General features: G+C 40.1%; 1 protein-coding gene across 3 annotated transcripts; it reads left to right on the top strand.

The window, feature by feature from the left end:
• pkp3b (plakophilin 3b) lies at window positions 1-26,722 on the top strand. Of its 3 annotated transcripts, XM_072671328.1 has the most exons (14): window positions 1-206; window positions 778-937; window positions 10,933-11,024; window positions 12,751-13,424; window positions 14,838-14,961; window positions 15,825-16,029; window positions 16,911-17,085; window positions 17,522-17,639; window positions 17,882-18,046; window positions 18,256-18,438; window positions 20,063-20,216; window positions 21,437-21,632; window positions 22,130-22,217; window positions 24,352-26,722. In XM_072671328.1, the coding sequence occupies exons 1-14, from the start codon at window positions 204-206 to the stop codon at window positions 24,391-24,393; spliced, it is 2,379 nt and encodes a 792-aa protein (XP_072527429.1). In that variant the 5' UTR covers window positions 1-203; the 3' UTR covers window positions 24,394-26,722. The 3 variants fall into 3 exon arrangements, with proteins under 3 accessions (XP_072527429.1, XP_072527428.1, XP_072527426.1); XM_072671327.1 differs by lacking the exon at window positions 1-206 and having other exon boundaries at window positions 525-937; window positions 18,259-18,438; XM_072671325.1 differs by lacking the exon at window positions 1-206 and having other exon boundaries at window positions 525-937.

The raw sequence follows: 26,722 nt of genomic DNA, 5'->3' as shown, positions 1-26,722 counted from the left end.
GAGGTAAGGCTGTTTTTGGGTGGAGTGTATGAGTTTATAAGAGTTTCAGCTCTTGGTAGCTCATTGTCAGAGACTCAGACACGAAGCAAGAGAAAACAAGCAGCGAAAAGCTGGAGACAGGAGCCCGGAAAAAAGAGAAGAAAGTTTCGTTCTCGGATTCAGGAAAGGAAGGAAGGCGAGGGAAAACACACAGGACTACAACAATGGTGGGTGTGGGCTATCTCAGCCAAAGCAACTAGCTACTCTGATTGGACTAGTTTTTCTAGCACTCTTCAAAATATGTTGACACATTTACTATAGTTTTCTAAGGGTCGTCATCGAAATTCACGTAAGTATAATAAGGTTACTTTTGCTGTAGAGCCGCATTGTGTGAAACTTTTCTATGGTTGAAATGGGTCGATGGAGGGCGGTGGCCACGCCTATGCCCACAACCACGCCCGTTCCCCCGCCCAGTCCCCGCCCCTCCCTTCCCCGTCCTGTGTCCCTCTGCACTGTTGATGGCAATAACTAGAGCTGCCTGCAGAAGTGGACGGATCAAGTGTACAAGTCCAAAATATCATCCTGCTCGATGTAGCCTAGCTTAATCTGCTTTCCTGACCGCATTTCTGCTCGAAAGAAACTTTTATTGCTAAACGGATCAGTTTTTGGACTATTTTTTTATATCTTTCTATCCAAGGAGCATTTTGGAGCCACTTATTACTGGGACCGACTGGGACGCGCGTTTCCATCAGTTAGACGATGAGCTCCACTGAGGGCCTTTTTTTCTCCGCTTTACAGCCCCCCACGTCGGTGACCACTTATGCAGTGCCGTCTGACCAGCAGCTCAGCGCGGATCAACTGACCAAAGCCAAGCGCGTCCAGCAGCAGGTCCAGCAGCGGCTGGCAGAGAAGGCTGCGTCCCTGCCGCGGCTGGCTGGAGCTCACCCTGCCAGCTCAGGTATGAATCAAGGGCAGGGGGATCTCTACACCAATGGTTTCCATCCCTGGTCCTAACTATAACCTCCTGCTCTGCACACTGCGGTGGGTTTCTCCTGCTTTAACACACTACCCTCAACTCAGGCAGCGTTGTTAATTAGCTGATTGGCTGGATGAGGTGTTTTAGGAGTAGGGTCAACTAAAATGTGCATGGCGAGCGTTTGGGAACCACTGCTCTAGACCATGGGTTCTCAACCCCAGTTCATTGTGAAAGTTGTATTGCCACAGATCAGATCCTGCACATTTTAGTGTATTCCTGCTCTAACACACTAGCTACCTTACCTTCAACTCAGGAAAGACTTGCTTGCTAATTAGATTAGCTGAATCAGGTGTGTTGGGAGCAGGGTGGACTCGAAAATGTGCATTGCAAAGAGTCCTCCAAGATCAGGGCTGGTTACCACTGCTCTGGGCTATGTGTTTACAGGAGAAGGGGGAAACCTTCTCAAGTTTGAATGGAAGTCAGTGTCAAAAGATTTAGTTCCAAGTAATTCTGAAACATTTCTTTTGGTCAATGCATCATGACATTTTAATGCAATGTAAAAAATAACCATTCACATTATGTCAAAATGTCAAAAACAGCAGAAATGGGGATAGTAGGTTAATGTGTGACGGTGACGATGTGCTGTGTTCAGTGGGTGAAACAGGGTATGGAAAGGGGTTGACCCACCCATTGGACTCTTCTGAGGGTCTCTTGTTTTCCAACATGAACTGAACAAAACTGAACAGTTACTTAGTTAAAAGTTTGGGATTTTGCACATATTTAAATTTTGCTGTTGTGATACAGTATGCTGATGTTGATGTTCTGAAAATCAAGATGCAAGTTTAACATGTACAATATCTATAATCAAATCTAACCTTTTAAAGGGTATAACGTCTTTAATACATACCAGAAAAAAAATATTTTGAAACTGTGCATCAAAATGTTAAGATATTACTGATCTGCCCCTTGCGGCCCCCTGTCAGTGATAGAAATTAGGCATCTGGGTGCATTATTGTTAAGTGGGCAGGGAGGGTGGGGTCTTATGGCATACACGCTCTCATACTCAAAAGTTGTTCTAGGGGTTGTCATTTGTAGGGTTTATTGCTTTTAGAGGGTAGTAGAGGGTAGTTTTTTGGGGGGTTTTTTGTTTTTTGCAACATTTCTACAAACTATTTTTTTAAAATTTGTTTATCATTACATCCATAGGTCTGAAGTTAACGATCCAAAATCATATCAAACCTGATTATCGCACTACCATTGGCTTATTTACACTGGGACCACATTTATGTCCCTTAAAGCTAGAAGAGTCACAATTCTTTTTAAACTTTTTTCACAAACAAAACATTGAACGTTAATGTCATATTACCATTAACACATGATCACATGTCCAGGTACTGTTTATTTCCTCTGTATAGAAAAGTAACTCATTTCCGTACCAAATGAAATTGACGATTGTTTGACTGTATCAAACCTGAAAATTGGCCTACCAATGACCCCTTCAATCTTCTATTTTTATATTTGCTTGCCCTAAATCTGTGAACCTTACACAGTTGTGTCCTTTTAATTAAAATAAAGAGAGATTAAGTTTTAACTGTAACAACAAACTGGTGCTTACAGTGCCAAAGCTTTCATGACACTTTCATGTTGACAAGCATCAGCATGACATTGGTCTGGGTCTTTTTTTTTTTTTTTTTTTTTTAACCATTTAGGTTATTGCAGAAATGAACAGCCACAGCACTACTACTCACAAGAACAGCGTTCAAAACTCCACATGCTTTCTGTATCAGTATACAACGAACATTCACTGTCTTTACATATCTGGCATATTGGGTGGTGCTACATAAACAGGACAGTATTTCCTGTGTCTGTAGGCTATAATATCGCCATTGTATCACAGGCCCCATTGTTTGCTGCGCAAATATTAGGGGGAAGGTTTCAGACAAAAGGGGATGTGGAAAAGCAGGTGAGAATCCTTTTAGGCAGTGATGTCAACTTGATATTTAATCCTGAAAGTCAACGTTGATAGCTGCATTTCTCTGTTGGTAGCGGTCATTTATTTACATATTCCTAATCTCGAAATGGGTAAATGTTACTTTTACAACAACATGGGCCAGGCTAAGATGTTTGTTTTAGTACTTTATTCTAATGTTAAAATAACAAAGTATCTCCTGGGTTCTGGGTTATCTGAAGGATATAAGGAGCTCAGAATGCCACAACCAACATCTCTAAATGCAGATACACGACTGTAATTGCAAAGAGCTAAATAGATGGCTGAAGCAAAATTCCGATGACTTCTGCATAATTCAGTGGTTGAGATGTAAACAAAGTTTTTCAGAGTGGTTTGGGGTGAACTGGTTCGTTGTAGACTGTAGATTTCTTTACAGTGGTGATGATGGGAATAAGGCCTTGCGATCGTTCCTCTCAACACAACCCAAATATAGCTATTTAATTTACCATCAGTAAAAAAAACAGATGTGAATCCACACAGCTTATGATTTTTACATTCAGTGTTGAGAGTGTAAAATTTTTGTTTTCATTTGGGACTAACCCCTGCATGGTACTTCATGGTACCTTCATGAATGGATAAAAAAAATCATTGTATATGTAAAACCTTATGAAACTTTCACAAAATAATGGCTTGGGCATCAGACAGTGTCTTTTAGAGGCATTGTGTCTGGCTCCTACACCCTTTCACTGTGAACAATTCTGAAATGGAGCATTTCACGCCAAAGCATCCTGAATGACTTTGTTTATATCTTATTCATTTAGTAACATGTAGCTTTAAGAGGCATACGTCTGGTTGCTACATCTTACCACTGTAAACAACTAGGAGCATTTGACCCCAAACTATTCTGAATGACTTAGTTTACTTCATTCAACATATAAATATGCAGATCATTTAAAATAATGTTGGTGGAATTGTCCTGTACGTATTTTAACCGTAAACCATAGAACTCAATCTTTTACAACTGCAGTTCTAGTAGACCTCAGTCAGTTTATTCGGAAAAATAGGCATCTAAAGTGAGTCATTATTGCCAGTCGTGTGGGAAAAGAGTTGTTTCACAGATGGCCGTGCAGTCTCTATTGTGGCGTTAATTTATAGACCATTAAGCTTCAGACATCAATTTTCCGTGATTCTATCAGTTCAGCAACATCTGTCCAGCACCTATTGTGTGACTATGGTAATTGTTTGGCTGCTTTGCTATTCCGTTCACTTTTGCACATACATGTTTAGTGGTTATTACTTTCTGAACACCTTTCTCAGGATGTTCTTTTAGTGGACACAACAAAAAAAGGTGCTACAAATGGAATGAGAGATGCACTTCCATAAAGAATCCAGTCAATCAAGTGAGGATTCTTTAGACTTTTAAAAGGTTTTTTACACTCACATCTCTCTTACAAACATGATCCTTCATGGAACCAAATGTGGTTCCTCTGGGGAATTGCTCAAATAACCATTTGAAGCACCTTTATTTTTTTAAGAGTGTATTTGAAGTTACTGTGAAGAAACCAAGATTAAATCATTGTAGGTTTACTAATGCAATTTGTCACACAGGAGAATGTGCCTGTGGCCTATTGGACAGGTATCTGTTACTACTTTCTGGCTCTATCTAGAGATGGAAATTGGGTCAATCCTGACCCACTGGTGGTGCTCCTCCTTTTGTTACCTCTTCACATACACACTTTCACACACTTACAAACTCACTGTATGCACCTTTACCTACTGATATATAGGACAAAGCTGCTGATAAGGGTTTGTGGCAGATTTACGGTTAAATGTGGAAGTAGATGCATTTATCCCCAACACATATAGCGTTTGTAGGGTCTAATAGCTAGGGGAATGATAGGCATGTGGAATTTGACCCCCCCTTCCTTCCTGACCTTTATCTCAGCCCCCCTCAGGTCAGCAAAGACAAAACAATGGTCTTGACCAGAGGGCTTTAGAATATTGCTGCAGGTCTGCAGGCCTGGACACTGACCTTTTATGAAGAACATAAACCATGCTGGAACCAAAGCTCACGTCTGCTTTGCAATCTGGAAACCCCCCTAGAGCTGTGAGAGTAGGTTAGATAAGATTGTAATAAAATGGTGACTTAAGTAGGATTATAGTTCTGGATTTCCAGCTTGTTTCCATAAATAATCATCATATCTAGTGTTGGGTGGTGTTTATAATATTCAGAATCACATTTTTTGCCAGTTAGTGTGGTCATGCAAAAACAGTGTATTTCCTTTGTTGTTGTTTATCACTTTTTGACATAATGTAAAGCTGGTTGTTGATCTTAATGTTGTATTAAAAGTTCATGAAGAATGGACCAATAGAAATGCTTCAAAGTTACTTGGAATAAAATCTTTTTCCTCCTCCTGTAAAGTTGCATGCAATACAACTAGTCCCTGTACAGAATTCTTGCCAAAAGAATAGGACTTTTAGGAGCAGAAAGATCATGAACCCTTTTGGCAACATGCTTAATGCCCGCCATGGTCTAGAGGAGAATAAAGCCCCCCAGCATTGAACTGAGGATTCTCACAGCAGTGCGCCAAAATCTAATAGAGAGCCTTCCCTGGACAGTAGAGACCGTTGCTTCAACAAAAACTTTTCAGTACTCTCGATTTCAAAAGAAACAATCAACCAGCAGATGTCCCAGGACTTCTGTTCGTATAGTGTAACAAGCCTTAACTGGTTTTATTCAACTCAAATAATAATATTAGATGAGTAAAATGTAGTAGAATGTATTGAATATATTAGATAAATAAAGCCCACATTTTACAGCAGTTTAAACCTCAAAAATACGTAAGGTCAGTTTCCCGTTTCATCTTTTACTTTGATGTATTTTGAACGTTTGATGTATTTTGGACAGTTCAGGGGCAGCCAGGGCCTAAAGGTTAGAGAAGTGGGCTTGGGACTGGAAAGTCACTGGTTTGAGTCCCTGGAACGTCAGGAAGTGGGGGCAGGGGGCGTGAAGAAACAGGGCTTTCTCCTCCCCCCCGACATTCATGGCTGAGGTGCCCTTGAGCAAGATGCCTAACTGCTCCTAACCCCAACTGCTCCCGGTTGCTGAGTTGGCGCAATGGTGAAAATACAGTGGTGACTTTTGTTCTTTTACAGCACTCTGCCACAGCCTTATTTTATTAGCAGCCCTGTTTCTACTCATAGCTACTTGTTTTCCCCAAAAAGTCCCAGTGTGATGTATTTAGTGGTAAGACCTTGTGAATCAGCGGCTCCTGCGTTGGCCAGATTCCTGCCACATCATCCTGAGCGTGTTATCAGTAAAGCATGCTGTACTTCTATTTTGGACTGAGGCTTGAGCGGTAAAGCGAGTGGTGTTAGACCGAGTGTGAGCTGTCTGAATAAGCATGCTGTGATCTAGAAGGGCCCGGAATGAGGCTGTACTCACTTACATTCATCAGGCAACTGCTACTTTGGGACGATGCTGAAAAAAAATGCTATCCCCTTCGCTATTTAGCTGTCAGTGGGATTTATGGTTCCCTTTCTAGCTTCGCTAGCGCAACAACCAGAGAATTTCTCAAGGTTTTCTCATTGCATTGGTTTTAATTACACTTTGGCTCATTTGGGTAGTGTGTTTTGAAAGAGCGAATTCCTAGTTCTTATTTAACAGCATTTTGGACCTGATCCCTGATGTTATTGATTTAAGACTGAAGGTCACTGAAGAACATTCAGTCCAAACAGTCAGATGTGGCAGTATTGGAGAAGCTAGCAACCTGGCAGATGGAGCAGGAACTGTTTACAAAATGTGGTACAATTGCAAGGATTAGTAGTAAAATAACTTTGTTGTACCTTTTGCTGCTCTGCTATTGAATGACATACACATTCTTTAAAATTAAGATTCCTACATGGTTCCTTGCTTGGATGTATGGCTCCTGAAAAAACCTTTTAGATGACACAGAAGCAGTGCATTTACACACATGCTTTGTTAAAGAACCACGTTAGGAATCCACTGAAATGACCTTTTAAGTGCCTAAAAAGCTTCCCTTCAAGAAACCCTTGTTGATTCCTATTGTTTTTAAGATAAAGGCTGTGACTGAGTTTTATCTGTCCACTGAAAGCGTTTAAAATCTTTCAGATCTGTCCAAGAATGGGAGAGACTATTACACACCCTAGCACTGATTGAAGACATTAGTCTGGCTGCTGAAAGGCTTGGAAACAGAAGGAGACGAGCAGCTCGTAAGGTTACGATCAGTGTGCCCTGGTCACACAAAGGCATTTTGAGGAAGACCAGATGTTTCGATTTCAGCAGAAAGCTTCCTCTGAGCAGACTTATCTCCTATGCCTTACCCTCTATCTTTGGGATTTAGTGTTTAATAAAATGCAGAATCTACCAACAGACACTGTCTCCCCAATAAGTCTTCAAGGAGACACGATGTTTCCCGTAACACTGCACCTTAGAGCCAAAGTCAGATGAAAACCCCTGAATAAAGCTAACTATGAGCTCTGTGAAAAGTTCCAGTGAAGGGCGTTGGAAGGGTTTGGCGCCAAATGAGCTGTTGGAGTGAGGCGCTGTTCAGTGATTCTCAGTATCTGTCATTGTTGAAGAAATGGATGACGACTATGCCTGATGCTCCTCATCCTTATTATCTTACAACATACACATTCCCCACCACCTTCCAGTCTCTTTTGTTACTTAGTCCTGCCCCTGTTCTTCAAAGGGGCTCTGGCCTTTAGCTAATAGCAGAAGCATTCTTTTCTATTCGTCATACATTCTCTTCTTGTTCTACAACCAGATGTTGAAGGCATGGCCTTAACTCGCAATAAATGACAACGTATGTGTGAAACCCTAATTCATTTTGGAATGAAATGCTTCATTTAGTCATCTTGTTGTTGTTATTGAATGCCATCAAATCAGTTTTCCACTCTTGGTGACCGCAAAGATAGTGGTGATTCAGAATTTCCTGTCTCCTACATGGGTCTCAGGCCTCTTAATGACCTTTAAATCTGACTGTTGTTGCTAGCCGTCCTCATCCTCTTCCTCTTCCTCTTCCTCTTTTACCCTCAACTGTTTCCAGCATTATTATCTTTAAATAGCCATTAAGAATTAGCTAAAGAGCATTTGTACTTAAAGCCCCTGTTTTCTCATTTACGTGAACTATTATCTATATTTGTTGTGATGAATTTACTATGAACTGGCAGAAGAATTATATTGGTCTTTTCTGTGGAGAGATTGTTATTTTTTCCATAGTTTTCTTTTGTTGGATTTAAATTTGGTGGTACTAAATTTGGCCTATGGGACGTCAGAACGGCCAAAGAACCAATTCCACTGTTTATCTAACCTGCTTCCTCCGGCTTACAGCGTGTAACTAAAACACACCAACACCTGTGTTAATCAACGTGTTTGCCAGTTATACTGACCACACGCTTGCTCATTTAAGATCCCTGTGTGTGCTAGTTTAAGCTCTGTGCTCAACATACACTCCAGTGACGTCTTTCTCTCTCTATTCGCCACAACACCACAGAAACGTTCTGTTTAGAACAGTTCCACAAACCCAGCTGCACCAGCGAGGCTGAAATTGTTCTCCAGCTTCTAACTGGAATTTTCATTCCATCTTAAATGTTTTTTACGGTAGGCAGAGTGTAACTGCAGCACTGTTTTAAGGTGCAATATCCGCTTAGTGCTGTGAGAAATGCTCGACAAACTCTTTATTTTATATCTGTCAGATCCAGTGAATACATGAATAAAAATCATGCAAGGTCACCACTTTATTCAAACATGCAAAAAACAGCCACTGCCAATCATTTTGCGATCACAGTTCTGAATGGGCTGCAGCTTCGCATTTAACGATGATTAAACTGCATTAATAATTATACATATATATTGCATTACCCACCTTATTTCATAGAGGCACATATGCAGTAAGACCTTGTTTGTTTGTTTGTAAGGGTTTTTTTTTTTTGGGGGGGGGGGGGGGGGGGTATTTATTTTTACATATTTTTACAAGACGTGACATTTGAGAAAAGTATTTTTGCCCATTTTTATACTGACCTCAAACCTTATTTTGATGACTGGGCATTTTGGTTTCCTGCACAGGTTTCCTACACCGGACTAGTTTTTAGTCCATGCAGTTAAATAAATACACATCCTTTACATTCAGTTTTCTATTAATTTAAAAGTAAAAAAAAAAACACAAGTGACAAAGTTGGTCAAAAGGTCAAATTCCTGTACAGAGTAGCTTGACCCTTCTACTAAAGTGCATATATTTGCAGTGACGTGAATCATTCATTTGTGTGTGTGAAGACTGTGTGAAAACTGTGGAGGAGGATCTGAGATTAGAGTGTGTTTCAGACTCCTGGCAGCTAGTAGGTGTAATTTATCTTCAGAAGAAAACCACAGATAAAACCATTGTAAAATTTTCAAGATCCCACACTTAAAGGCTCACAAGTGCAGCACCACCAGGCTCTTACTCTCACTGGTATCTTATGCTTGTCTTCTTCAGTGAAGGAATCAATGTGAGAAAAAGACCAAAACCAGATACTAATCGTCTTTGTTTTACTGTACTTGAGACTTGCCTTTCTGTACAGCTATGCACAGCCAAAGTCAGCAAATCTGTTGAGCAATTTGTCCTTCTACTCACTCCTCATTTCTCATTTGTGCATGGTTGACTTCATCCTTTCTCCCTTTTAGTCATTATTCATTCCTGCAATGCTTCTAGATTTTTTAGTCAGCATGTACTTTTTGTTTGAGCAGTTAGGGATCTGGATCACTTCCCTGCCTTTTGTTTCCTGCCTGGAAGCCTTTAGCTGAGTGCCAGCCTTTTTCCGTGTGCATCATGGTTTGTGGCCATGGTTTGAGTCATTTGCTGGAGCTAGAGTCTGGAACTGGGCTTTTATATTGTTTGTATGTGTGGGAAAATGAAAGGAAAGCAAAGCTAGAGAAAGAGGCTGAAATGCGAGAGAGTGAATGGTTTAGGCTAGACTATCTGAAGTGGCTTTATAAATAAAAATGAGTAGAGTAGTCAAAACGCATACACACGTAAAATTACTGCATTAGGACCTACAGTCTGTCATCATTCTTTTTATAATGCAGTCTTGGTCTAAACCAATGACTGTAGAAAACATGGACTCACACAGGTCTAGCACCTCCACTGGCTGGTCACATGTGGACTTCTGTCTATCCCCATATGTTTCAATGACAAAACAGCCCATTTTCCTATGTTCCCGACACTAGAAGGCTTAACTTGTCTTCTATGAAACATGCAAAGTCAACCACCACTTGATTTCGAAATCTTGCCGATGTAGCATTGCTGGGCAGCCAACACATACTGCAGAAAGCACCAGGTCTCCAGCTCCACGTGGGGAAGGGAACGAAGGTCTCCAGCTCCACCTCCTAGGGAAGGGAACAGAATGGAACCACAGCATGTTTTCTACAGTCATTGGTAAAACATAATAAAACTAAGAAGTCTATGATGTCATCAGTCAGAAATTCAAATGCTATCCAGTGACCAATATAACGCAATAACATTAAACACAAGAAAAGAGTTAGTAACTAAGTGCAAATGGCTGAAGGGTAACAAGTATACTCGAATAGATGTAGTATCATCTGAACATAAAATGGATGCTATAAAATCCTGGTTACTATCCAAAATGAATGTGCTGTAATACTTCATTTTTTTTCTTTCTCTGTTCTATAATATGTAAGTGCAAGCATGTTTGACCAACTCCCTTTGTGAGGTTCCTGGGGTCTTACATATGACGTTGCCTGCATTCTTGCAGAGTGTAGACATCTGATTAACTATTCACAGCCCACAGAGGGTTGTGGATCCGCATGGGTTGATGGAAAACCTGATCTGCAGTGAGTTAATGAAGGTGCTGCAAGCCAAACTAGCATCAGGTGTCTCTCTGGATCGTATATCATTCAGGCTTAGTGCAGTTCTTTTTTGCCAAATAGATAAAAAAAAACAGATTGAACGTGTGATAAAGAGAAGAGAAGTACCTCTGATGTTTGTCTAATTTTGTTCCCCTTCTCCAGATTATGATGGCTCGTCCACAATGAGATACCAAAGCCAAGGCACTGGATTCAGCTCCAAGTCACTTATGTACAATGGTACCGGCAGAGTAATAGTAAGTGCCATTCAGCAATGTACTCTAAATGGACAGAAGTATTGGGACACCAGCTCATTCATTGTTTATTTCGTTTATTTTTACCGTATTTGTTGGAGTAACTTTCTCTACTGTCCAGGGAAGGTTTTCTGCTAGATTTTGGAGCAATGCTGTAAGGATTTAATTGCATTCAGTTACAAGAGCATGAGGTCAGGATGTTAGATGATCACATTACACCTCATCCACAACTAATCTCAAACATATTGGATGAAGCACTTCATAATTCCAGAGAACACAATTCCGCTGCACCACAGTTAAATGCTGGGGGGGCTTTATACCCCTTTAGCCCACGCCAAGCATGGTGCCAATAGGTTAATGTTTATCTGGTCCTATTCTATTGACCGTACTTCTCTACAGGGACTAGACAAGCTGTGTAGGTGTGTTCATTTGCACATGTGTCAGCAATGGGTGCACCTCTTAAGTAGCTGAATATGTCCAAATGTTTATGGACACCCCTTCTAATGAGTGCATAGTGTATTGGTGTGTGGGTTTTGTTCGACTGAGTATGAGTTGCAAAAACTTTGAAAATAGGAATATTTAGTAGAAAAATTTCATCTAGTCTAAACGTACCTCTTGTTAACCGAGCCGCAACCCCATTCTAAATTTAGGTCCCAACCAAAAGCCTTAATTTAGGCATGGGCATTTGTTAGCTGGATGGCAAAGGGCCTCAATGCCCTAACAGTGACACACTTCAGGACTACACCTCTGTGGCACGCTGGTGTAGTATTTGGCATTATCTTGCTACAGCCATGTTTAGAAGGTGAAGTCCAGCTCCAGTGGGCTTCAGGAGCAGAGCTCGGGGTTCATCTGGAACATTCCCAACTCATGACCTCACGAGTCAATCGTCCAAGAGGAGGCCTCACTAACTCCTGCTGCGATAGCAGAAAAACAGGGAGATGTGCCAGCACAGACTTAGTGCAAGCTAAAACAAAGAGAGAATACGAGTGTGTTGTGAAGTTGTATGCTTGTTGTAGGAATGGTATTAAGGTATGCATAAGCTTAAACTAATTATCAATTTATTTATTTCTTATTAGTATGCCGACATATATCATTAGCAATCTTTGTTTAGGGTTACTATGTTATTCCACTTCATCACAAAATTTAAATTAAATTGCATTTAATAAAATTCTAATTAATTAAATGTATAGTTTTGTATTTCAGAATTTTTGTACATTAAAAGAACCGCTTCAACTTCATATTGATTCTCCACTCACCTGTAAGGGTGGGAATAGTTGTATAGTGTAACACTGCCTAAACCAAGTCATATTCATGTAGAATCTTGTAATATTACTTTCCCTCCTCAGCCCTCAGTTTTACTTCAGATGCCAGTTCTGTGTTTCTCAGCTTGTAAAATGCACATGAAAAGCATGTCCTTTGGTGGTGACTTAAAGTGCAAATTACACTTTCTCAAGAGCAAGAAATGCCAGTTCTTGCATAATGCTGCTTTAACATTTTGCACTATATCGTTTTAGCTAATTGAGCTAAAAGGTGGATTAAAAGCAACAATTATGAGTTTGCAACCATACAAACATTAGCTCAATTAACAAATCCAAAATAATACAAATCTTACTTTCCCAGTACTGGAGCACTGGTAGCATTGTGTGCATCGTGTCCAGTCTGTTTAACATTTTGAATTAATGAATTTTTGATGATCTCCTCTCATTGTATTGTCTTTCTCTTGCTCCAGAATCCACGGTTGTCTCAGTATGCTGGAGGATTCAGCTCTCGCTCGGCTGTGGAGATGGGCACTCAGCGCAGCCGGATCAGCCATGGTGTCCCTATGCCTGCTGTAGTGGGCCGCCCGTATGCGTGCTACGATGATGCATACGTTGGCGGCCACTATTCAGGCCATGCGCACACTACAGAATCCAGAGGGGCCAGCCGGGTGGAGCAGGAAGCAGCATCGCTAGGCTATCAAACAGTTCCGTTACAGTCCTCCCCTGTGGGCAATTGGATGGGTCAAGAGGGCATGGCCTCCACAGAGCATCAGTCCTACTACGGCCATGGCACTTTGCCCAACGAGTCACCTATAAGACGCACCCTCAGCGGTACGCTAGCTCGCGAGGGGGTGAACAGAGGGTGGAGGGAGGCAGAGCTTGCTCAGCAGTATTCCTTCAAAGGCCCTGCTCACCGCACCATCACCCGTATGAACAACCGGCAGCTGCAACAACAGAGGATGAACAACAGCACCATGCAGTGGCATCAGGTGTCCAGCGGTGGCAGCAACACAATGGCTGGAGGGCACTACCAGACCGCTATGAGGCGAGCGGGATCCATTCACAGCTTAAAGAGCGTGGGCCGAGGAATGGACGTGCTTGATGCAGCGATTGATGGAGCAACAGGCAGCGATATTCAAGGAGGGTGAGATTAATTAACTCAAATTAATTTCTCAAACACAAATTGCCTGCTAGCTTGCAAGAAGATATTAGGGGATACGCAATTACATAATTCTAATTGGCGGATTTTTTCTGGCTGGTCTTTTTGTCCATCACACACAAATGTCATATCACAATATTATGGCCACCTACTTATAGCCAGACTTTGCTTGATTGACACTAGCAAGACGTTGTAGCATGAACTGTGTTAGGTGACGGAAGGTGAACGTTTACTGGTCCACAGAGGTATGTCCATTGCTCTGTTCCGCTCACCAGCGTTGACCTTGCCCTCTGGCATCAATGACCTGTGGGGCAAAATTTGACTGATGTCCAAAAAGGCTTGATAATAGGATACCAGGCGAAGGCTGGTAGCATCTTGAAAACAACTAACTTTCTGGGATTTTCTAAAGCACATTAAGTGCCTCCTAACAACATAACAGTGGTGCCATTGATGCCAGAGGAGAATGATGACTCTGGCGAGTGGTACAGAGCAATCGACCCACTGCTGTGGACCAGATAACTTCTGTGATGAACACCTTCCATCACCTTTTAGAGTCCATGACGCTGCATCTAGCTAACATAATTCTAGGGGGGGTTATTCTAACTGTTGGGTATTTGTTAGGTGGCTGATGTTCCCAGGTAAATTATTGGTATTGTCACTCTGTATATGCTATGGTGTGTAAATGTGCTCATAACACTTGATATATGGATTACCGTGCCAGCTTGTATATCGATTATTGGTATCTGTATTAATTGTAAGGTATAAATTATCGGCTCCTTTTAATATTATCAAATAAATGCTGTATCAGTACATCCCTATTGTCCAGTCATGTTCTGTACTGAAGAAGTAGTACAATATTTTAGCCAGTAACGCATTTGGCAGTGTACAGACTTTAGGTCATAAAGGTCTAAGTCAGTCACTTATTTGCAGAACTAAGGATGTACAGTTAAAGACTTTAAAAGGAAATGTATGCATTCAGAATAAAATGAAATGGTCTATTCTAAAGAAAGACAGAATTGTTTACAGTGATGGTGATGGGAGCAAGATCTCTGAAAAGTTTAATTCCTCTAATAGTTACCTCTGAAAGGCACTACATGCAGTATGTCAAGGTCATTGTGAGGCATTTTTGAGATTTTTGGGGGATTTACCACTATTTTACTATGATCAACATTTACATATAAAACTCAGACATGTGTACATTTACTCGTGAGTTTAGTGTTGTATAATTGATTGACTAAACCATACAAAAAATTAGAACAATTGGTGGAATTCCCCTTTAACTGTCCGACGGCACACTGCCAAATAACAGTGGGAAACAATAGGCGGCCTGGCCTGTGATTTTACAGTATATTGAACTCTACCCTTGTTCTTGCTGTCCCTCCACTGGCCTGTGTGCAGATTCCATAGCTTGGACATGCCAGCTGCAGTCAGCTATCTCAGCTCCTCAGATGTTGCTATGCAGATGTTGGGAGCTGCCTATGTCCAGCACCAGTGTTACCATAGCACTGACGCCAAAGACCTGGTAAACAAACTTTTTATTGTACCTTTTCAGAACTTGCCGACACTGTTAACCAATGCAGAAGCATGTACTCATAGAGCTTTTATATGTTATTTATTACCTAAAGGCATTTAAGTTGTTGTTGAACAGGCTTTGGTCACAATGCCTGTCCTGTTACATCTTCTGTTTACAAATCTTCAAAACAAGCTTTTCAGACATCAGTAAATTATTTAAATCAAAAAGTACCAATTATTTCAAGGTGTTTTTTCTAATGTTATTTTAATGTTGAGCAATAGACTTATCAAATCTTAGTGCATGGAATGTTTTCCCAGTGTCCCTAATCATAATCCACAGGGCCTGTGGAGATGAATATTCCGCTTGAGAGCACAAGCTGGCAAAAACAGAGAAAAATCTTTCATTTGACCTGCAGATGTTTGAATGGGTTGCCATGTTAAGCTGAACTCCACTTCAGGGACTTTATTTTTGTGAAAAAGTATTCTAAGGACCAGGTTATGGCACAATAGAAACAGCATCAAGTTACATACTCTTTAAAATAAAGGTGCTACAAAATGTTCCTTCGTCACTAATTACTTTCTACGATTTTTTTTTAATTGTCTCGTGAGAAAAGTCCTGGTAAAAGTCAACATCAGATTAATTGTGTGTTTATAAACCGCACAACGGTTCACAGCTATGCTCTTATACCTTTGGATCCCATTGTCCTTGTAAATTCCAACAAACAAATTCCAAATAAGAACAATTAATGAATGTCAGAATTGCCATGAAAACTTAAGTAAGTGGAATTTAAGCGGAAACATATTCTTAAGAATGTTTGGTTAAAAACTAATTTTTAATTTCAGTCTTAAATTTCCCTCCTAAATCCTGAATAGGTGCGTACCCTGAAGGGCATCCCTGCACTGGTGCAGCTATTTAGCAGTGACAACCAGGAGGTGCAGCGCTACGCTACTGGCGCCACACGCAACCTCATCTACGAGAACATGGACAACAAGACTGCACTTATTGAAGCCGGAGGCATCAGCAAACTGGTCAGCGCATTAAAAGAGCCAGATGACGAGCTCCGCAAGAACATCACAGGTATAATTAGTGAGTTAGAGTTAGCTTAGCTTAGTTAGTTTACATTTTCTCACATCCAAAAAGAATCCCACCCTCTTTGCTGAAATGTCCACTGTTTCAGTGGCCTGTGTCCAGCAAGCATGGAGAATAAATACATGTGTATAGCCAACCTATAGCATACATAGACACTATTAAGGCAGCCTTTCTATCCAATGAAAGCACAGATAGCTTTGCTCTTGTGAACTGCCAGTCATATAACTCCAACCTTTGAAACTAGGGTTAGGTTTGGGGTTGGGTCAACACAGTAAGTTCCAGTAAGGTTAACACAAGCTCAAGTGTAAAAGATGAAGGTGGGATTTGTAATCACATTTATAAGTATTTTTTTTTTTTCGAAAAGTGAAAGGTTTTCTTACCATAATAGTCTGGTAACTAAACCTAAGTACAGTGAGTGTTGTAGTTTTGTTGACGCGAGCAGAGCTGGCAGCTACCGCAGGTGAAGTTAGGGTAAATAGAGCGGTTAGTGTATCCTGAAAGAGAGAGGTCGAAAGAGAGTGGTCAGACTGTGCTGGACTCACTCCAGCTTTGAAATCCTGCGAGACAGTGGCTATTACCCTCCCAGAGGCCTCCTTTGTGCTTTTGTACCCTCCTACACCCCACCCCCTCCACACACACATGCACACAACAGTCCTTGACATTCTTTGGGACTTGCTTCACGGTTGCTGAGTCTCTTAGTGATATTTTATGACCCGGCTTCAAATGTAGTCAACGAGAGAACCCCCTTATTATCATAGAGGCCGCACTTAGAACTGGACACTTTAAAAAGCCAACACAGTGTGAATGTTTTTTTAGTAATGAAGGGTTTTACATGATGGATAACTTTCTTTTCCTTTCTTTGTCTGTAGGCATTCTGTGGAACCTGTCGTCTAAGGACAATTTAAAGGAGCGATTGGCGAGGGAGAGTTTAGTGGAGCTCAATGAGAGAGTTCTGGTTCCTCTGTCTGGAGGAGGAAATGCTGGAGTCATCCAGCAGAGCCCATCAGAGGCTGATATATTTTACAACACTACAGGCTGCCTCAGGTAGAGTCATACATTCAGAAACACAGGCTACATAAGAGAGCATGAGCTTAACATCTTTAATATGTAAAAAATTATTAGGCAAATGAATCAGAAAAAAAACAGTTGAATGCACTGTGATGAAACTTTAATTCCAAGTAATTTTGGAGCATGTGTATCTTTCTATCTAAAGTTTATTCATCCTAAAAATGTTTACACAATACAAAGGTCGGCTAGAATTTTAAACAGGAAAAAAAGAAGAAACTGATGTTTACATTTCAGCTCTGTTTATAATAGATATTAAAATTGCACATATTTGTACTGGGAAAACTCAACCACTCCCACATTCCACAGAGGCAAATTGTTTACTATAAACAGGGCTTATGTCGTCCGCACACTGAGAGAAATCCACCTTTATCTCCGCCATTAACTCTTGTTTCACCTCCCTCCCCCTCTTTAGAAACCTGAGCTCAGTGAATGGACGGACCAGGCAGCAGATGAGGGAGACCAGAGGTCTGGTAGACTCTCTGGTGGGGTACATCCAGAACTCCCTGGAGGAGGGCAAATCTGAAGACAAGGTCAGCCCTGTGAAACAAAACACATGACCCAAGTGACAGACGTTTGATTGCTTGACAAGAGAAAAGAAACAGACCCTGAAATATGAGTCACTGATCTTAACAGTCATAAATAATAGCTATGAAGTTCTGAACTTTATATGATTTGTGCCAACCCTCTTTCTAATTAATGGTAAACAATTAAGTCGATGCATTTTGACTGACTCTCTCTCTCTTTCTCTCTCTCCCCTTTCCTCTTCACCCAGGGTGTGGAGAACTGCGTGTGTGTCTTGAGGAACCTGTCTTACCAGCTGTACACTGAGATACCCCCATCAGTGCAGCTGCGCTTGGAGGGCCCTACACGAGCTCAGGACATACATCGCAGAGATGCCATTGGCTGCTTTACACCACAGGGGAAGAAGACAAAAGATGTAGGCCATGTTGTAGTTGATCAATGCCAACTTCTCCTTACATTGTACTATTATAAACATTTCTCCCTTTCTTATAAAGCTACTTTTTCAACTAAAATGAGCTTTAGTTTTGATGGTAATGGTCTTCATAGTTTGGTGCATTCTGGGAAAAGTAGTTATTAAGATTTTCTGTATTCTGTATTCTTGATTGGCTGTTTCTTCCCATGCAGCAGAGGAACCAGGAGCTGTCTACGTTCACTGAGGTGGCACGAGTGCCAAAGGGGGCGGAGTGGCTGTGGCACCCTCAAATAGTGGGGATGTACAACCGCATACTGCAAAGCTGCGATACAAACACCGCCACCCGCGAGGCTGCGGCAGGGGCTTTACAGAACATAACAGCAGGAGAGAGCCGGGTGAGACACCTCCAGCCCCCCACACTTTAACTGATCCCCTGAAGTTAGAGGCTGTTGGAGACTAAAGTCTGGTCCTGACATCCTGTGGATTGTAAAGTTCTCATGAATGTGCTTTTAAATATGCATTACTGATTCAGTGTTGATTCAGGCCAAATGATGATGGCATGGTATTGACAGAAGCTTCATTATCAAGAACTAGGCTCAGTTTGTGCCAAAGGCATTTGAGAAGAACAAAGGCAGTCTTGTTTTTCAGACAGAAAATGCACTAAGCTCTTAGCACAGGAAGACAGTCAGACTTATCCCCAATTATTAACAGCTTCCTGTTGGCTTTAATGAAGACCGATCCAAAGTTGATTTCGACCTAGTAGACATACAGTAGTGTGTAAAACCCTTAGTCATTGAAAATGGTTGGAAACTGTGGATCTCAGCAGTAAGAAGAAAGTTGTGGATATGTTGGTTGGAAGCACACAGGCTTGATTGTGGACTTCTCTGTGATCTTAAGCCACTGTTCGGATTTGTTCCGGTCCACCAGTAGCTTTTACATCAATGAAGGACTGATCCGATAAACAAAATATTGTGTTTTTACTGTAAATCCAGGAGAGCGTCGAAAAGAGTTAAGCAACGTTATATAGCATTTGTACCTTAAATTAAAAGTGTTGAAATCATTGTGTTTCTCCGCTGATGTGTAATAAAGAGCCCAGCGGCGCTATTATGTTCATTTTTTACCTAGTTTTCCTCCCCAGTTTTAAAAAGCCAGTTACCCCTCTCATTAGTGCTCGCCCCTCATCACTGAAAGTGACCGACTCCTTGAGGGTGGGGACTGACACATGCCTCCTCCGACACATGCACAACCAGCCACCGCCTCTTTTCGATCTGCCGCCAGTTCAACTTTACCGCCCAATCAACACGCTGAGGACCCAGGCCTATTCTGTCTCCATGTCGCATCAGACTACAGCTGCTGATGGCACGCGGCATGACACGGGATTCGAACCAGTGATCATTATAGTAGACGGCTGGACCACTTGGAGGCCCAGAAATACATGTTTACAATACATAGTCTTTCTTGAGGGGTGCCTCACAATGTGAATTCCACTGTAGGAGGAACCTAGGAGCAAGACATATCAATTCTCACATTATGCTGCTTTAAGCTGAAAGACAAACAATCACATTGTGTGTAGTTGTGTTTATTCTAATGTTAATGTTTTTTGAACATTATCTCCAATATCTTGTCATTCACAGTACTGCATACCATACACACCAACTTTGGAAAAACAACAGTTCATTTCCTGTTTTGTAATGGAATTTCAACATGCCTTTTTAACTCATGCCTAGGCCTACATTATGGTAGATCCAACCCTGGAAGTGGTGAAAAAGGGAGTGGTTGCCCACTCTACCACAAAAAAAAAGCATTTTACAGACATTGTGCAGATAACTCATTCTCTACATTTCACTTTCTCTGTTATTTTGGCAATGTCTTTTTAATCTCAGTCTCTCATTCAAATTCATTACCTAAACATTCCTGTCATCTCTGCCTTATCTCTGCATCTGTTTTGTTTTTTTCCCATGACCTCCATTAGTCATTAGTTTCATGACTTTTCTCTCTTTCTCCATCTCTGTCTCCCAGTGGGCATCAGTATTAAGCCGCGTTGCTCTCGAGCAGGAGCGAATGCTGCCTGTGGTTTTGGACCATTTGAGGACCCCAACCGATGCAGAGCTGCGCTCTCTCACGGGTCTGCTGAGGAACCTGTCTCGCCACACCAAGAACAAGGCTGATATGGGTCAGTGCCAGAGCACTCTAAGCACAACCTTTGTGTTAAATTCCTGATTTGCTTGCAGCAAAACCAAAAGGGTTATTTTGAAGGCAGTGTTTGTGTTCTAAATCTGATTGGCTGGGTCAAGATCAAAGCCACCGACATCCCAGAACAATTACGTTCTGTTTCAATAAACCAATAAACCAAATTAACCCCTTAACACTTTTGGTCTACTGGCGGGCCACAGGATGTTTATTACAAACTTTCTATTACCACAGAAAAGCCCCACCAGTTTGTACAGAACTCCCAGTAATTACTGAGTAATACGTCTTAGTGTGTAATAAGCCTAAAAGTGTTAAGGGGTTAAAATGGTTTTATTGGAATAGTTTTCAGTAAAGTGTTTTGTTGCTATGCAGCTATTGTCTACTGTTTTTGATTTTTTTTATTTATAGGACACTGCGGTTTTTGTTAGTTTGTTTGTTTTTGACTTTTATTATTGCATGAGAGCCTGTGGACTAGCATACGTTTACCACAGTTAAGGGGGTCTGCTTTAAAATGGTAAATCACTGTAAACAGGATTCTTTTGGCTTATCACTTAAATCACCCTCTTTCCTGCACCTTAAACTTCTCAGAGTTCTATGTGTTAAACAAAACTTGCTTTGTACTCGCAGTGAAAAGCCCAGTTTGGCCTGCAAAATCTCTATGTCTCTGTTTAGCATTCTAAAGGGCTGTTTAAAGGTTTCGAAGAGGGGTTGGTTTGGTTTCTTGCTGTTTTACAGTGAGTGTGTTAGAAAGGCTCTTGGTTAAATAACTAGCCAAAGTGTTTGTTTGTTTTTTTCCCACTCAAAACCAGATGCTGAAATTTCTATTGTGTAATCAGATGACTATCATACTAAATGAAGTCATATTTAAAAAAATCTTTTCATTCAATTTCTTGCTATTTCATGTTCCGCCCGATCTTGTAAAAGTAAAATCAGTTTGTTGACATAGTGGTGTTGCTGAAGTATTTATTGTTTCCTCTCTCCCTTTTGTATTTTCTTCTTTGTTTTGTGCTATCCTTCTCCAAGTCACGCTCATCTTTTCTTGCATCATTCTCAGTTCTACTACGCTCCAAACATCTCCACCCAAACTCATGCTTCCATCTGTTAAACCTACTTCCTCATTCATTTCTACCACCCTCATTCCTGCAGTTGACCTCATGGCAATATATCTCCTGTTTTTGTTCTGTTGTTTTTCCCACCCTGTAGCTACCAAAGTGGTGAATATCCTGGTGACAAAGCTGCCTAGTGACGGGCTTCAAAAGGAGCCACCCAGTGACGTGGTGGTCAACATCTGTGGTGTTCTCAACAATCTGGTCATTGCGAGCTCGGTGGCTGCAAGAGATATCACCTTCTTTGACGGACTGCCCAAGCTAGTTGGCATCAAGACATCACATGAGAACAGGTACATTAATCCTAGCTTGACACTTTATCCAGAGACTAGAGTTGAATACATTTTCTGCTTGTTTTCTGCACAAGTTTATCCCAGCTCTCGATTTTGATGTTATGTCTAGTTGATGTCTAGAAAAAAGGAAAGGAAAAAAAGGTTGCATTCCAGAGATCCCTTAGCTGGGTCTCTGCTGGAGTCCTTCCCCCATTCCTCTACTTCAGAGGTTTTCTTTAGTAGAAACTGTGGTTGTCTCTAGAACAATGACCAGAAAATGGCTCTTTTTACATGTGATTCTAAGTCGACTACAACTGCCTTCACTACTGTCCAATGCATCAGTGCATATAAATATGATTTCATGAAGCCTATGACATATACTAAATGACGTATTATATAAAAAATATTTTTTTGCACTGCACTGTTGGGTTACATGACTTATTCATTATTTAGCTGACTTGTCCTGTGTATTGTCCGACCAACGCCTCTCATGTTTCTGACTTCCTTTTGTGCTTCAGTCCAGGAAAGCTAAAAGCGGCTAAGGCGGCCTCTACAGTGTTGGTCAACATGTTTCAGTACAGTAAGCTCCACAAAGACTACAAGCAGGTGAGACTGAATACTAATATTCTGGTGTCTTGAATTTAGCCCACACATACCTTGTCAATATGTATTGTAATAGATTTGAATATATTCCTTTTTTATCTGGGAGATATTCTAAATTGAACATTTGAAGCCAATTTCATATTTTTTCATGTTATTCCATCTGCTCTGGGAACACCTTTATGAATAAACACACATTAATAATGGTTTTCAGCCATTTCACATAAAAAAAAACATTTATATTCACATGAAAACATTTTACTTTTATTTTATAGGAAGGGCTAAATCCCTAAAGTTAATTTACTCCTATATAGGGATCATACTTGCTGCGCATGCAAAGACACTTAAATTAAAAAAGAGTCTTGTACTTAATTTTACTTTATTTGAGTGAATAAGCACACTGCACCAAATATCTTAGCAAGTGAAATCCTCCTAAATGCAGCCTACATATAAAATATTTGTCATTTTGAGATTGTTGTAAGAATATTATAAGTAACATATTTCTAACATATTTTTAGTTAACATATTTATAACATGTCTAAAAGTGTCTTATTCTACTGGCTTAAATTGTTTTGCTTTTGTCAAGAAATTTCAATAGATTATTTTTAACAAGTAAAGTTTAATATTCTTACAACAATGTAAAAATGAGAACCATTATATATTTATTACTAATTTATATATTTATAACTACATTAAAGAGAAATTCACTTGCTAAGAGATCGTCATTTTTGTTGTGCAAAGGTGTTGTTTCAAAGTCTGTCCGTCATAATGAAAGTTCAGACCCATATTTTGATTGATGTATTGCTGGATATTGGAATATTTCCATTATGTCCACCGGCACAGCCCATGTAGACTTAATGTTGGATCTTTGCTCATCTCTTCTTTCCTATGAGACATATCAACCCATTCATTAGTTGCCTGGCTCAGCTGGTCAAATATTTGCCTGAATCTTGTTACTGATTAACATTTAGCAACTTTCCCTGTTCAAACACACAATACAAAGCAATGAGCTGAGTTTACACAAATGATTTATAAAATATGGCTCTGTTGACTCACTGAAGTGTCTCAACATAAATTTATTAGTGCTTAATGTTTTATACCTTTTTAAATTTCTTATGAAAATCGTCTAGATTTCACTTTGGTAAAAACTGTTGCAGTTATCTATTTTGATGCTTATGCATTTTAGACATATTAACATTATTGTACTGAAATATTGTATCAAAGAAGAATTTCTTTTTTTTAACAAATATTTTGCATATAGAGATCAAAATGTGTTCACACAGATTATTGAAAATAACGCTGTGTGAAGTGTAATGTGTAACAGTTCTGTTGTCGCAAGTTGCACTGAACAGTATTTCCTCCATACTCTGCAGCTGTGTTTTCTAAGCCTGGTGCTCTCGCACATAATGGCCTTGGTCAGATAGGTGCCTTGTGTGGAATGTGACACTGGAATGCAGGGCGTTGTCAGTCATTGTTGCACCCAATCACTGCCTTAATATCTATCAGCACTGATGCAGTATCTTCACAGTTCAGCAGCAGCCAACACCTTTGTCTCAGTGTTGTGCAATGTCTTCTTGTCATGTTATAGGGGTGTCAACGGTTGGTGATAAAGAAGCAGCATGATGATTATGTTAAAAATCAATTAGTCATGTGTCCTTTCTGCTTGATTAAGATACTTTATGGATTTACATGGTTGAATAATAATTAAAGTTTGTCGTGTTTGTTTTATACTTGTTAATAAGAACTGGTAAAGGAACTAGGGAATAGACTTTTGAATCCAAAAAAATGACAAATGTCAGCTTTCAGAATAATGGGTCACCAGCCTACCAAAATTTTACAAAGAGTGCCTCAACAACTCATCAAGGAGGTCACAAAAGCACCCACAATGCTGTACAATGTATTGTTTTAGCATCGTCATCAGTGTGTGTATGTGCACTAGTCAGATCACAGGACGTGCAATGTCATGTCAAAGTCAGATTTTTTTGTTGTCTCTAATTTCCCAATTTTCCTAGAGTATGTTTCCTGTTTTCTTTATTCAGTATTTCTGCGTATATGATAATGATGAGATGTGTCTTATAATATGCCAAATGCACTGCATACCAAATTTTAACACACTCTCATGTTTAATCCCATTTTGCAGAAAGGGTTCACGAGGCGAGACTTCACCGACGCAGCCATTTGAGACAGCTCATCCTTGGAAGTACAAAAAGGATGTGAAAGTCAACCCGAACAACCCAGTCATCCACTGAGTCCAACAAAACAAGGGACATTCAGAGGACTCTGGCGAAATGAAGACTTATAGGAGCCGGCTTGAGTGCTTTCTGTTTAGGTCACTTTTCTAAATTTGATTGCTGTGGATTTCTGGGAGGACTGCACATTTTTCTTTTGAGGGAGTGCAACTGGATGCATACTTTGGATCAGATCCATCTCTTATAAGGAGTGATGCGCCCTGGCTGAAGTGATATTGTTAACAGTTTTTTTATGATTAGAAATGCTTTGAGTGACTCAAGTCAACAGCAGCCCTCCAAAATTATTTTTAAAAAAAACTATGGCAACTTGCCACAGAAAAGAAGAGGTTGAGTTGCGCTAAATGGAATAAAAATGCCCTGATTGTCCAGGTCTGAGGATACAGATATGCAGCAAGTCCTGAAACCCCTTGATGGTTATATTTTCCCTTGGGTGCCACCTTATTTTGGATTATGACAGCTATATACAGTATATTTTTATTATAATTAAGAGACCTGCTATTTTTAGATACATTTCTGTTAAAAATTAATGGAGAATCTATAAGTTTAGATTTGTACAAGAAATCTGTATATCATCGCTGTCCAACAGAAAATGTGCATCATTTTTCACTTTCTAACAAAATGCGAATCTAGCAGTTGTTCTTTTCACTGTGTCAAAACTGGCCAATAGAAATGCTCCAGTATGACTTGGAATAAAATAATTTTACATTGACTTCCATTGAAAGTTCAGAAGGTTTTTTCCCTCTCCTGTAAAGTTTCCTTTTTGGAGATACAAGACTTTTGTGTGGTCACAGCAATATGTGTATGCATTTTTATATTTGTTTTATAGACAGTCCGGAAATCGTCCTTCTTATGGTTGGGATTGAATCCAACTATGGCCCTTGTGAAATACAGCAAGCTATGTTCAGTTTGGAAAGAGATGCTTGCTCTTTCTCTCTTACATTTGAGGGCTGATACACTGCCGGGCCTTCACCTAGTCACATGATTAACATTTTCTTCCAAGCGTATTGAGATGCTTGGCAGTGCTCAGCGGCTAGCATTTAAAAAAAGATCCGCTGCCTTTCTCCCTCCTAGTACAGTCAAGCAGTAAAGGGTAAATCCACAGATTTTTCTAAATTTCATGACTCAGTTGTTGAGATGTAAACAAGTTGTTCAGAGTGGTTTGATGTGAAACACTTGACTGGAGAGAAGTTTGACAAATCTGATTTCTTGAGCTTGGCCAGAGGAACCAAGGGTCACCATATCTACAAAGCAAATATAGCTATTTTACTTTCTGTCTTAAATGACCATTTAACCCATGTGTGTCTTTTCCGGTGCTTGTTTTCATATGTAATATTGATCGTAGTGGAAAAAATAATAAGTTAATAGTTTTCTTGGGGACTATTTTGCAGCGCCTTGCATGTATTGCACTGCCATGAATCGATTAAAAAGCTTAAAAGCTTATTTATGTAAAAAGTTTAAAGCTTATTTTAAGTAGAAAACCACCATTGCATACTATTACATTACATGATTTCAACGTCTTTTGTAATTTTTTGTAAACTAACTTTCTAGGATGTAGCTTTTAGAAGAGACGTTAAGCTCTTCATATGTCTGGTTCCTATCACCACCAATGTGAACAATTCTCACTGGGTACGTTTCTGTAGAACAGAGCCTTTCCTATCAAACCACACTAAATGACTTTGTTCAATGATTAATTGACTTGTGAATGACTGCAGAAATTTAGAAAAATAAGTGATCATCTAATTTCCCTTACAATTGTTTATGAAGATTGTACATCAGTAAATGAAGTAAAAACACTATTCTTTTATGAAACTTACTTGCTCTTAATGCTTGTCTCTAGAGCATTGCTTTTCATGTAACACCCTGCTGGCTTTTGTGGTTGTTACATATTAATAAAAGACATTTGAGTGTAAAATACTTTAAGGTAACATCTACTACTCTAGCATCTGTCGCAGAACAGATGAACTGATGTGGAAGTGTTTTCTAACAGCCTGCAAAGGTTCCTTGGATGGAATTACGCAGTGCAGACTGGAATTAAACAATATTTTACATTAACAAAGATAAACGAGTGTATTTTGCATCACATTGCTTGGAAATAGAAGGTAACGTTGCCAGTTTACAGGCTAGATGCCCGTTTTTATAATGATGCCTTATCTGATACAAATGTCACTGACTATCAACTGAAGCTTTACTACACTGTTCACCTGATATGCTTCTCAGTATTTGTCTTTTTGTTGGTATGTATTAAAATGGCGAGTTTCAGCA

The sequence above is a fragment of the Salminus brasiliensis genome, chromosome 25 (genome assembly GCF_030463535.1).
Source record: "Salminus brasiliensis chromosome 25, fSalBra1.hap2, whole genome shotgun sequence".
Lineage (NCBI taxonomy): Eukaryota > Metazoa > Chordata > Actinopteri > Characiformes > Bryconidae > Salminus > Salminus brasiliensis.
This window is presented reverse-complemented; position numbering and strand designations above follow the sequence as displayed.